General features: G+C 32.5%; 1 protein-coding gene and 1 long non-coding RNA gene across 4 annotated transcripts in view; one reads left to right on the forward strand and one right to left on the reverse strand.

The window, feature by feature from the left end:
• LOC143079982 (uncharacterized) overlaps positions 1 to 14,098 on the reverse strand; it is a 250,721-nt gene that overhangs the window by 206,210 nt on the left and 30,413 nt on the right. The window lies entirely within an intron of this gene.
• LOC143079981 (short transient receptor potential channel 7-like) overlaps positions 1 to 14,098 on the forward strand; it is a 121,098-nt gene that overhangs the window by 61,170 nt on the left and 45,830 nt on the right. For all 3 annotated transcript variants that reach the window (XM_076255611.1, XM_076255612.1, XM_076255613.1), the window contains exon 3: positions 13,739 to 13,897. In XM_076255611.1, coding sequence (XP_076111726.1) covers positions 13,739 to 13,897 — 159 coding nt within the window. The remainder of the gene's footprint in view (positions 1 to 13,738; positions 13,898 to 14,098) is intronic.

The raw sequence follows: 14,098 nt of genomic DNA on the forward strand, positions 1-14,098 counted from the left end.
ATCTAATGCTCGCATTACACTTGTTTATAAGTTTCGTACAAATACAGCTGCTATTTAAAAACACTAACCAGTTCTTGTCTTTTAAACTTTTAAATATTGGTAAGAATAGTCAGTGAAATATATTGCATGAAAAGATCAGCATCATGTAAATAGTAATCTTGAAGAAGATAGAGACGCACAGTATATAATGTCAACATTTCAGCTTTTCTCTCTGATGCCATATATGTTAACACGGCTTTATATTTATAACAGTATTGTTCCTATATATAGTCCAATTGCTTTTAATGATGTTTGTTGAAGAAAATAGATGTCCGGTTGGAAGCTATTGTTCATTTCTAATTGACCACATGACAAATTATTTGTAAAATATGATTTGACTTTTGTAATGCTTTTCTAATGCATGGAATCTTTTTATGGTACATGTAATTTCATTCACAATAAGACAAATAGTTCTTGAAACAATCAGTGCAACTCATGTCAAAAGAAATTGAATGTAAACACAAGTGTTAATGTTTGTAATATTTTTTTGGCATTTGGATTTACATTTGCAGCTCTTAGATGCATGTACCACCATATTGACCTTTGCGATCGCCATTTGAACACTAATTATGGCAATCATTCACGCTACACGTCTGGTCGTTTTTATGTTTAAGATGCAATTTTGCTTATTTCCATTTCCACTTTGAGTTTCCTTGAACAACTCTCAAGTGGAATATTTGTATTTTCAACCAATGCAAATGCGCAAATGCAAATGTCGCAATTATAAGTCGCAATTAGTATTTGTCATACGTACATTTGTACATGTAACTCAACAGATCCCACTTGCGAGCAAGGAAAATTAATTTTTGTCCTTCGGAACACATTAGTTCGTCGGTGTTTAGTAATGTTCATGTTTTCAAATATTAAAATTTATGACCTTTTAAAGTGGACTATACGGTATAGGGTTTCTGCATTATTGCCGATAGCTGCTTAAATCAACTTAAATTGAACTTTGATGGACAATTGTTTCATTAGCAATCATTCCACATGTGTTACACTTAGTTTGTCATTTTGACTTATCTTTTTTACTATAACGTGTTTTCTCTCCCTCTTTTATTTATTGTTGGATGCTAAACGTCCAGTGACAAATATTTCATGAAAATTCATTAACAATTCTTTGTTACACCTGTGGTAATAACCATCTTCCCGTTGAGATCATTTTACTTTTAAAAACTTTGAAGACCCCCACTTGGATTTAACTACTGTGCTTCTTACTTAATGGCTCTCTAGACTTTTATCCTTTAGCGCTCTCAATAACAATAATAATCCAGAATTGCTCTTCAGCGAATTCAGAGATTGCATTACATTTATTTTATGGACATCATGACGAACAGCTGTATTATATCTCTGCCTGTTAATTTTCTAATTATGAAGACTGACTGTTAAACAAGAATTCCGTCTTGTTAGATCAAGGTTGACATTTTGATTCGGTATCGATTCAAAGATCGAGCTTAGCTTTTTATAGGTCGACATCAGACACATAAGGACATTTAGTTGTAAGTTTGCATTCTGATGGAAATAGACCTAATGAAATTAACATATTTATTATCCCACGCAGGGAAGATACTGATACGCTTGTGTTTATGTCGGCTACAATTAATGTAATATTATTAACTTATACAGTTCGAGATTTATCGTAACGATGCTACGTCACAATTTTGATCTCCTGACAATTTAAATCAGATTAAAAACAAAAATGTAAATTGCTGCACATGCTGTTTGATATATGCAATATAACAATTTGTTAATTGCGTAAACCCCTGAGGGTTTACGCAGTATATATTGGACGATATCTGTAGTCTTTCGGAACACCGGATGTTATTCGGAACACTTCTGTTCTTTCTATGACCATGTTTCAAATACATGCGCAATAGCTTTGACAACCTTTCAAATACATGCGCAATAGCTAGCCTGGGGTCCTGGCTAATCTTGTCAGTATAGCCAGGCGTGTATCAATGTACTGCCTGTCAATGATTGGTTAATACTAATTTTGTCCACAATGTTTGTTTTACATCTGTATCAAATTAATTTTGTTTAACATCAATTTGTAAAAATTAGACTGTAATTATTTTTCTTTATGAATTGATGTATAGTGTTATCATATCTAATTATTAGTATGATGATAATTAGTAAGCAGAAAAGGGTTAATTCTTATCAGCAATCGCCTGGTGAGAAAGTTAAAAGTTTAAGATTTCACATGTCCAAGGTGTTAATTGGATTCCAATTGTGCTGGTTTACATCAAACATCAAAATTTATGCAAATATTTATTCAGCCTCACTTTAGATTCAGAGTCAACTGGCACTGAATCGATCACATGGTATTTGTTCCCCACCTGGCCCTTACGACGCGCAGCTAGATTGGGCCGGATCCCAGGCTAGCGCAATAGCTTACCAATCTGTTGAATAAGCATTAGCATCTTAAGTTGCTATAGAGATATTTTACGTATGATCTGAAATTTATTATAATATAATATTTCCTTGCACACGATTACAAGCTGCTAATATTAACCTACATGCGTAGTATTTTAATTAGAGTCCAACGTTGAAACCAGCTGTGTTTAGATATGAGATAAGATTTCATGTAAACAATGCGATTTATATTCTGAACGAGAATAATTAAAAATAAAATCTTTAAAAAAAAGTATTAGTAGCCTTTTATTTTAGATTTTAAGTTTAAGGAAGATGTATATGATGTAAAAAGCAAGCTATTTATTTTTTATACTAAAATTAAAGGGAAGTCTTTCTTGCATATGATTAAATTACAGTTAATTTTTGTAATTAAATATTGCAACTTTAATAAAAAAAAAATGGTTATTAAAAATGTAATTAAATAGATATTGAATATGAAAAAATAAAATAAAACGGAAACCTACAACTAAAATAAATTAAAAAAATACACTTGACTATGCAAATGTTTTGTCGTTTTTCGTTTGTTAATACAATACATGCAAACATTAATTTGTTTCTAACTTCAACCTGTTTAAACAATTTATTTTTTTCTACGTTTATAAAAAGTATGTTTTTCAACAACATGAGCATGAATTATTGAAAGTTCAAATAGGGTCAGAAAAGAAGTATTAAACGATGTTTCTACTTCTGTAGCAGTTAGAAAATAACAACAAACGCCTCAAAACGTTTTCAAAACTTTAGTTAGAAACAATTGCACCCTAAAAGTGCCGCTTTAATACACCAGTTTCACATTTAACTGCGCATGTCTAATCTAATTAGCAAAACTATGAAATCACGCGATAATTCTCGAGAGTTTATCAACTGGGGGCTAACGGTTGTAAGCAGTGACCATTAAGACTTGGAAAAACAAGCATCTGATTGAGTGTTTGCGTTTACATTTGGGTCATTTCTAACAACATGAGCATCATTTGAATCAAAATATAAAATTTATATTGACCAGACAACTTTAATTATTAACAATTGACACAATAAAAGATTTTAAAACGGACTACTGCTGTGTTGTTGATTGCAGTATTATATACGATCTGATATGCCGCCTGGCTTTATATTAATTGTACCTTTAAATGTCACGAATTCACGTTGAGATCGTTCACCTAACGGGAAGAATAAATTAGATAAATAAGCGGGGCTCACTTCATATACATAGTATAAGGTCATAAATTAAGAAGGCAATTAACACCTTGGCCATGTGGAATCCTCGTTTCACCTTGTATAATCTCACCAGGTGAAAATTGATAAAACGTACCCTTTTCTGTATATGGGCGTTTTTCAATAAAAACGTACTTTCTTGTCCCAGCCACTTTAAAAAAAATGTGTTTGATCTTTGCAAGTAATTTTTTGTGCAGTCAGTACATTGAATTAGATATAACATTTTTAAGCAAAGAAACTGTTTATTTTTTAGAGATTGATAAGATATTGATTCCTGAATGGTCCAAAACAACCACAATGGCATGTCCCTAGACCGCCTGTTCAACATTCATACTCTCAAATATCTTAAAAAAATGAAGAAATAAATATTAATTTTACTTAATATAAGTTCTTTAATAATTCAAAAGTATGTTTAGAGCCAACATATTTTAATAAACAGCTTTTAACATAGGATTTTTTATTTTAGAAGGTGTGTCCCTAACACAATGTCCACTACGAAACGAAGTCATTAAAACTTGCTTATAAACAGTTTTATAAAATCAATGTAATTTTTTGTTTGCAAGAGATATAAACATTAGGGTCTTACAAAAGAATTGATGCTTTTATAACGGCAATTAAACTGCTGGTAAGAAAAATTGAGCACATCAAATGGACCAGAGTGATACCGTATTTTTGTAAATGTCCACTACGAAACGGGTCAAATCTCCTTCAGTAACTGGTTTTAAAATTATGAAAAAAATATCAGTGTACAGCTTAATAACGCTTTGATGAATACAGTCAGTCTTGTTACTATTGCAATATTAGGGTTGTGAGAAAAAAATAAAACATGTGAATACGTCCCCTACGAAACGGTCCCCTACGAAACAAGTTTGGGAGAAAAACGTTTCGTAGTGGACACTACCACTACCATGCAGTCTTTTTTTACTCTTTTTTCAATTATATTCGTGCAAAGCAAATAACAAAGGTTAGTTTCATGTAATTTTTATTATGTTTTTATTAACATAGAATAGGGTTGATGTCAACTACGAAACTTTTTGTCCACTACGAAACGGTTTTGTCAACTACGAAACGCATCAAAATGTCCACTACGTAACATGAGTTGTACCTTCATATGTGAAGTACTGTCTAATCTTTATTAATAAAAAATGGTTCTCCAATTCAGAAAAAAATGAGATTTTTCTAGTATATAACGTAAACAAACTGGAATGTCTATAGGAAACATTCAAAATTGCAAAAATATGTGTGTTTAGAAGCAGTTTCGTAGGGGACAAAAGTCCCCTACGAAACGGTACACAAATTATGAAAATAATATCATTTTAAAGAGTATTTAAGATTGCACTTTTTGTTTGCAAACAGGTCTATAATAGAGGTATTCAAAATAACTCTTGAAAATAAATTTTAGACTAGTTGATTTTCCGTTTTTTTTAGGTCTGAAAGGAACGCTTTTATTGAAAAACGCCCATATACAGTTACTGAAAAAGGGCGACCGTTTGATAATTCATTTAACTTTTGTACACAATTATTTCCTGTAGTTTGTGTTGCAGATCATTCTTTTCCATCCTGCCTAGGTCATAATTATTTATTAGGAAATTAGTCTAAGAATATTATTTTTCTACCCCCCCCCCCTCCTGAAAATCAAATGGTCATCCCCTAGTACAGATGTTTAAAATGTTAACCCTGGTACCTTATTAACACTGAGATATCATGGCCAGTGTGGTTAATGCCACTGGGAATATTTTAATAATTTAGGAGGGGGTCATTCAGCATTTGATCTTAATTTAAGGCATACATCGCTTGTTGTAAATACAGGATATTCAATTACTTTTAATGGCACGAAAAATGATAAAGTTGACAATATGTAGAAAATTACTCGCCCCGCTGGCACTGAACCTCTGCTTAGACGAAATCGATCATGAACATAGCTTAGAAATTAAAATGATATTGAATGCATTGTATTATAGTCCGATCTTTGAAAATTGAAGATGAACCTGTATTTCTAATACGTATTTCAAAACTGCCTTATATCTCACTTCATTTATATCATGGCCGTCTAAAACATCATTGACACAGAAATATTTGAAACAAATGTACATACAAATAAGCAGATGTGGTATGAGTGCCAATGATTCAACTGTCGATCAGTCCATGTCACAATGTATCAAAAGTTTAACAACTATAGGTCAATGTACGGTCTTCAACACGGTACCAGGGCCCTGTCTACTACGTGTCTATTACAATCAATAGGAAAGTGTTCTATTAATGTTATATGCCATGTACGCTAAACAGGATAAAACGCATGGTGACTCCATTTTTTCTGTTGTTTTCTGAACGCATTTTATAAGAGCTATTTTCTCACATTTTACTTTGGAATTCTATCATTTGTTTTACCTTAAAAATGCCTCTGTTTAATCCATACAAAATGCTTCATATTTTCACAGCGTATAGCTTGAAAACACTCGGTGATCTATCATTGTGTTTTTCATATTGTTAGCATATCACAATAATTATGTACTACATCTTTGACAAGAGTATGTAAGGAAAAATTCTATCAATTTTCGTTGAACATTATATATTATACTCCCCTACATTGTACTACCATTATTGGAAATTTCGATTATTTAGTAGTGCCGGTATCATGTCCTTGTACCCATAAAATTTCATGCAAAAGTCACCATAACAGTAACCTGTATTTTTTTAAAAGAAAATTAAAAGTTCGAGTCTATGATACTAAACCTATATGTAGACCGTAAAAACCCTTTACATGCATGTGAAGAAGATGTAAAAAATATTTAAGAAAAACTGTAACAGAACTGAAATTAAATGAATTTCTGATGTTTAGGCTGTTTTCTCTTTATCAAAATATTTTTCTCTTTTCACGAAAAATCAAACTGACATACAGCAATGTACATAACGCAGTAATTATAAGCGGTTGATTTATTATTGTGTTGCTAAATATCAGTAGCCCCCTGTCACGTATGATATCGTTAATTATCGCGAGATTTAAACTCAAACACGCAGAAGATTTCGAGATCAGCGTTGATTAGTAGCTTATGTGAAACTGGTCTATTACGATCATAAATCTTAAAATTAATCATGCATGCAATTTCGGTAGATTTAATAGGGTCAGCGATAAGATATCAAATGTCTATTTTTAGATACCGAGTGATGACAGATGCAGATAAGAGATAAGAACAAATACTTTCTATTTATAGTTACCTTAGCCAAAAATACTTTCTATTTATAGTTACCTTACTATGTATGTACTCGAGATTCCGCCAATTTAGACGCACCCCTTGATTGACTGCAAGGGTACAGCGGATCCATGTACACTCCCTAAGGATTAATGGAGATGTGTCCTTTACAATATTATCCCACCACCAGAACAATCCCCACCCAACACCGCCCAAGGAAGCGTGTAGGACACCGGGAAGTCTGTTGTTATGGTGGAGGAAGCCGAAGTACTCGGAGAGAACCACCGGGCCACTCGGTGGAAACAGACAAACCAGAGAGATATCAGAAGATTGATCTCCAGATCAAAGTAGGGGACACCTTTGACCAACCGAGGCCCCCTAAGTACCCATTCTAGTTTAAACTCCGGTCTGGGTACCAGAGATGTGTGTGAGAGGGTGAAAATTACCCTTCTGATGTACTGATATTTTTAGCACCCCGAGTGAGAATCGAACTCGAGACCTTCAGCACTGTAGCCATTGGTCTTAACCACTAGACCACGAACTCACACAAATACTTTCTATTTATAGTTACCTTAGCCAGGGAACTAATTATCACTTCTGTAGTAATTGATTTTAAAATTATTTTTTTGTGAAAACAATCAGATATTGAATTTTCGGTTTTTATAGATTATGTATAAATTTGATATTTAGGTTTTTTATGCAAGTAAAATAATTTTATGAAATTTTGAAGTTTGTTTAATGATATTTTTTTAAATATTTTTATCAAAAGCAACAAAGCTTTGTGTGATCATTTTGATAATGCACTGATATAAACGCGTTCTGAGTCTCTATAAATTAATTAGAAGCTCCTGGTCAACTGTTCTCATAACTGTGTAAACTTAACTTCCTCTGATGTCTTATATAATCGCTACGGTGTATGGGTTGTATGTGTTTCTTTGTGGTGTTAAATTAGCCTTGGTTTGAGATTAAAAAAAAACAATTTTGGAAATCAATTAATTTTTCATTCAAAACAGATTCGCTTTAAAATTCAGAAGATGTGGTATGAATGTCATTGACACAACTCCCTTTCAAGACACAATGTGGTACAATTAGGCAAAATGTAAATTTAAAAGGTTACATTTTTTCTTTCAATACAAACTATCTCAGTGATCACTAGGTTATACAGTGCACCCAAATGACTAGACTAAGAGAAAAAGGATAGGTCAATATAAGAAACCTACAAGGCTACTTCAGTTCAATTTAAATATTTAGATTATTCTAATGAAATAATCAAATGTCAGAGAGAAAATGTGTTTTTAAAGTGGTAGGAATACCAAAGATAACTCTCCAGTAAGATACAGTGTAGTTAAAGTAAGGAATTACAGGTTATAATACAGCCTTCAATATTGGGCTCACTTTAAACTGCATCCTACTAAGGGTACCAAAACACTGTTATAACAATTCAAACAACATGCTTCTGACTAAAACATGTGCTTATGAATATACCTGTTTTAAAAAAATCTTACATACATACCATAACACATTAATGTAACTATACCATGTAAAAGACACTTTTTAAAAGTTAATGAAAGAACACGTTCAAATATAAAAGGAACACCTTACAATTTTCATAATTGTGAATTTAAAACAAACTCATGTTTAACAAAGGGTAATCAGTGATAAATTCAGTTCGTATATGTTTAATTTTTTTAATTTAAATTTCAATTTAGTTTGTTTATTTGTAAGAACTTAAACTTTTAAGAGCACAGATCACACAACATTAAATTGCCAATGCTTACAACCCTAAGCATCACTAAAACCTTGCAGAGCTGGTGTAAGGATCTTAATAATACAATAACAAGCCCTTGTTCAAATAATTATGAACATACACTACAGCTCAGGTGGATTCTGCTTTGTCTACCGGTCCACCAAAGGAGTAGGCATCCGGTGGGCGAAAATTCTACCTTGTCCACTCTGCACACCCATAGGAGTGGGCATGTAGTTTCTCAGTTTGTTTAATCTAAAAAAAAAAAAAACATGCAAGTACAATCACTTGAAAAAAGCAGATAAGCAGTTGTAATCAATATTTTTACAAAAAAAAAAGAGATTATAGCTAGAGTGGGCACGGGTGGGCAGGTGGAAAAAGCAAAATCAAACACAGGCTGTTGTGTATCTCAAATGCCAATAAAAACAGCTATTAAGTTTCACGTATTGCATTTCTTTTTTATAAGCACAAAAATCATTAATTTGTTAATAAGCCTAGAAACCAACTCTTTTCTTTAAAAATATCTAATATTTAATACCAAACATGCATTTTGGGTTTACGATTGCATTTCTTTTTTAAAAGAAAGCAACTTGTTTCGTATATTTGCAGCATATAATAGAAAAATAACTTCGTAGTTGTGCATCTCTACCATAAAATATCGAAGATCGTCTGAAGAACTCGTTCGTTGAATTCGATCTTTTAAAACTAATTAATATCCAAAATTATACATATACGTCAAATTTAAAAATGATTTGTAACTTCAATTGAGGTTGAACCTACAGGTGGCACGGTAGTATTTGCGTTCCGGAATTTAGGTTGCTCTTTTGTGTACCCTACTTAGGTTAATGTATCTAAACAGTGTGATTGGACAAAAAATACACAATCAACTGAACCTGAGGGATGAATCAGGTGTAGAAAAATATGAAATAATTTTACATACAGATGAAAATGAATTTTTGAGAATTTTTTTTTAATTTTGTATTCACTGCACCATAAAAGACCTAAAAGCACTAGTAGCCTTAGGTTTTTAAAAATAGCAAAAAAAAAAGTAAAAGGTCACGATACATATTCAAATTCATTTCTAAATAGTAAAATGAAAGTACTTCAGTTAACTGTGAATGTAGAATTTTTTGCAGTGTTAGAAAGTGGTGAAAATTCTAAAAAGGCTATCATTATCCCTATGGGCCAGGAAATGCTACCGTGCCACCTACATGTATGTACATTGTGCTACGATGCGATATTGAAACTGAATTTAAAAAAAATGAGCAAGGTTGTAACTGTAATTAAAAGCTCAAACCCTTAAGGTCATACTTGTTTGTCTCAACCATGTGTCTCCATGAATTTGAAATACAATATTACAATAAGGTCTTGAGTTACAAAACGACTGAACCTAGTGGAGACTGTTTGGTAAGATTTTATATTTGATACCGTGCTGAAGAATACAGAAAAATCAGATTGCTCGGATAATTTGGTTTTATTCAGTTTTTTTTTTATGTCAAACTGGGAATATAGCAAGTATTGTATAATTTGAGTCAAATAATATATAAGGGAAAGATAAGCAAATTTTGGGGACGATGTATTGTTAAATAAAAATGAAAATAAAATATATGCAGATTGAAGGATTGACTTGTTTTTCTTACTTACATTTTTATACCTAATTTATGGGTATTATGTTTTCTGGTCTGTGCGTCCGTTCGTTTGTTCGTTCGTCAGTCTTTCCCGCTTCAGTTTAAAGTTTTTGGTCGAGTTAGTTTTTGATGAAGTTGAAGTCCAATCAACTTGAAACTTAGTACCCATGTTCCCTATGATATGATCTTTCTAATTTTAATGCCAAATTTGTACTTGGGACAAATTCTTGTTTGTAAATACTTCAAATGAGATCTAAAATGAAATATTTAGGTTATAGAATTCCCATGTAGATTTAACATTTTGACTTTTAGATTCTACGGATTTGAAATCAATCAGAAACGTTCAACAATATAACGTTTTATTTATGTTATTTTAATTGTATTTTAAGAACCGTACGAGATGTTATGCAATACAGTCAATAAGACGACAACTCTACGACACAAAAAAATCCTAGACATTTCGAGATCAACATACGGCCTTACACAATTAGCATGCGCCATTAAATTATAGCGAGATTTAAAATCAAAACGCTGTGAACTGCATTTAGCGGCAATGAAAAAGTCGAAATAGTTTGTTTTTGATTTAATTTCGAAGAACAGCATGTTATATCACAGAACAAAATCCTTAGTTTATGAATTTTCATAAATTGCAATTCGATCATAAATCGTAATTTTACTTTCGAGACTGTACAAATGCTGCATAAACTATTTAACTCAATGTTGCAGTATATATTTATTGTTTTCCAAAGAAGTTTGGCATCTGGATTGTCATTAGTATCAATTAAATATACTATACTTAATTAGTTATTTATCAAATGTATTTTTCTGTTTTTTATCCAAAGTAACAGCATTTTGCAATTCATTTTTAAAACATCATGTGATGCAGATGCTAAAAACAGAATGAAGATACCATGAATCCTTTTTTTAACATTTATTTTAATCAAGAATCAGACATCTACAGGGAATTCCTAATATGATACACGTAATTGTATATACTTGAAACAAATATTTGTCATACAGTACAAGATGGTCAGACAAATGTTCAAAATTACATTACGAAACAAGACTGAGAACACTTAATGTAATATCAAGAAATATAAATCCTATAGGAGCAGCGTACTCTCAGATGCAATAGTTTACTGAACCTCTGTAATCATATAAACTCAAACAACGTGACGAGTAATTAGTTTGTTGCTCTGTCCATTATGTAAATTTGGAGTCTCAGTGTATTTTTAGACATTTCCTGTTATGGGTTTAGTCAGTTCGCAGACAACCTGTCACGTGCAGATTCAGTTAAGCGTCCATTTGCTTATCCATCACGTGATCTTCTTTCCTTCGACAGTTCATATTTTAAAGTTATCATCAGGGGCGAATCCAGGATTTTGGAGAGGGGGGCGACATTTTTAAAGATCGCCGAGCGGATCGAGGCGAAAATTTTTTGGGGCCCATTTTTGGGCTAAAAACATAAAATAAAGTAATATGCACTTTTTTTTTAAAAACCGTTCCTGGCGTGGGGCATATTTTGTAGTTGCTGTAAAGGTGTTTATAGGGTTGGACATTTTCGATGCTGTATTCTCCCTATTTTTTGTCTAACATATAAGAACATTCCGGTCAGACATTAAAACCCCTGCCACAAAAAAATATGCCCGTTTTATTCATCATGTTTATTTAATGCCATACAATTCTGTTGGAAATATTCATTTCTAATAGCAAAAAGGTGGACAAGATTTTTGTTTTCAATCCAGATACGGCCAGAATTTTTCATAAAGGCCACACCCAGCAGACAGGTTGCAGTCTGGTCTTGAAAAAAGTATTCCATATATCAGTTCGGCGAAACAGACATTCCGGTCAGACATTACGGCAAACATCAGAGTCAATTTTTTTTCTCTCAAATTTCTAAGACTGTCTCCTTAAATCCATTGGTTCGTACTGACGACTTTAAATCTATCTAGAGCTTAAAATGACTGCCCCAGGGATCATTATTCAGCTATATTATTTCAAAATAGGCTGGGGCGTTTGGGGTTTTTCGTAGTTAGATGACTCCTTTGCTGTGGAGTGAGAGTCTATAGAGTATTCCTTTTTGTTTGGTGGTATAGTGAAATAGAAGTCAATACTTTGTTGCTATGAAGGTGTCATGATTGTCATCCTCACTCAGCCTAAGCATTGTGTTACTGTAATTTGACAGAGCGACGCATTGGTCAACTCCACCCTAGCGAATCACATGACTTTGATAATCAGTAAATTTCAGGAAAATATATCTTTCTAAGTAAATAATTGTTGCATAAAAATTAAATACTATAGTACTAAGGTACACGGGAAATGGCTAGGTCTGATTAATCATTTTACCAAAAAAAAAAAAAAAAAAAAGTCCGAGCAAAGGGGAGCGTACGCCCTCTACGCTCCCCTCTGGATCCGCCACTGATCATGCTATAGAAGTTCGAGCTATGAATCTGCTATACAATTTTCCAATGTTGCACTTTGTCTGCTGAAACGGTCACCATAAGAATATGTAAGAGTACAATCCTGTTCTTCATGATTAAGTACGACCGTCAGCTAAGTGGTGTGTTGGTAAGAACACGTTGTTTTGCTCATTAGTGAACCTTTAAAGTTAGTTAATTAACAACTTGCTTATAAGCGGTATCACTAGAAGATGTGTCATTAAATTATCCAGTCTATGTTTATTTTCAATAATACATGTATATTACATTTAATTATGAATCGTGATTATACTTCGACAAATTTGTCATCTAAGCGAATCATAATACCCAGTTGAAATACATGTATTATATGCAAAGGCGCTGAAATCTACTATATTAAAAAAACAAATCTTTAGTTACATTGAAGAAATGGAAATTAACGAATGCAAATAGTGATATGCGATCAAGGGATATATGTTTCAACTTTCACTGATATGTACAAATATTCTAGTGGCGGTTATTTATAATTGATCTCTGAACTTTTCAAAAGTTGATAAACTTCATGCATGTAAAACAAAACTTCTGAATGTTACTTAAATAAGTTCTGGATTTATTTAGAAATCTTTACTGTTCAGTAAATATAAAAAAAGAAGATGTGGTATGATTGCCAATGAGACAACTCTCCACAAGAGACCAAAATAACACAGAGATTAATAACTATAGGTCACTGTACGACCTTCAACAATTAGCAAAACCCATACCGCATAGTCAGCTATAAAAGGCCCCGAAATGACAATGTCAAACAATTCTAACCAAGCACTTACTTACACTTAAAGAAACATTAAAAGCTGTTGTTTTTCTCATTCGAATAATTTGAACATGTTGAATTCGTTGAACGCACCACTAAATGAAAATATGACGTGTCCAAAAATTGAATTCCTTAAATTATAACCCTCACATTGTTTTCTAGTGTCTTGGAACGTGTATTTAACATGACTTTGTATGACATTGGTTTTGTTCGTTTTGTGAACAACTATAAATTTGAAGCTTTAACAGATTCTGTTGTGTATATTTTGAACAGTCAATATATTTTTCTTTCAGCTGTCTACTTTGGAAGAAGAATTCATCTATGCTGCTGAGTTTGGGGACATTCCAACAGTTCAAAAAATACTGGACGAGAATCAATCTTTCAATGTCGATTATCACGATATAATCGGGCGAACTCCATTACGTCTGGCTGTGGGAAATGAACACAGAGAGGTAATACACTTAAAATCACAACACTGAAACCCCAAGAGTGACATTTCTATTAACTGAAGCAGTATAAAATAAAATACATCCTGAAATTAAGATTTCTATTTTACAAAAATAATTTCTGTGAACTACAGCGTAGTAATATCGATTTCCCTTAAATTATGTATTATGTTGAAGATTTTGTCTAATTACCAGCTTCAGGTCATT

This window comes from Mytilus galloprovincialis, chromosome 6 (genome assembly GCF_965363235.1).
Source record: "Mytilus galloprovincialis chromosome 6, xbMytGall1.hap1.1, whole genome shotgun sequence".
NCBI classification, from domain to species: Eukaryota; Metazoa; Mollusca; class Bivalvia; order Mytilida; family Mytilidae; genus Mytilus; species Mytilus galloprovincialis.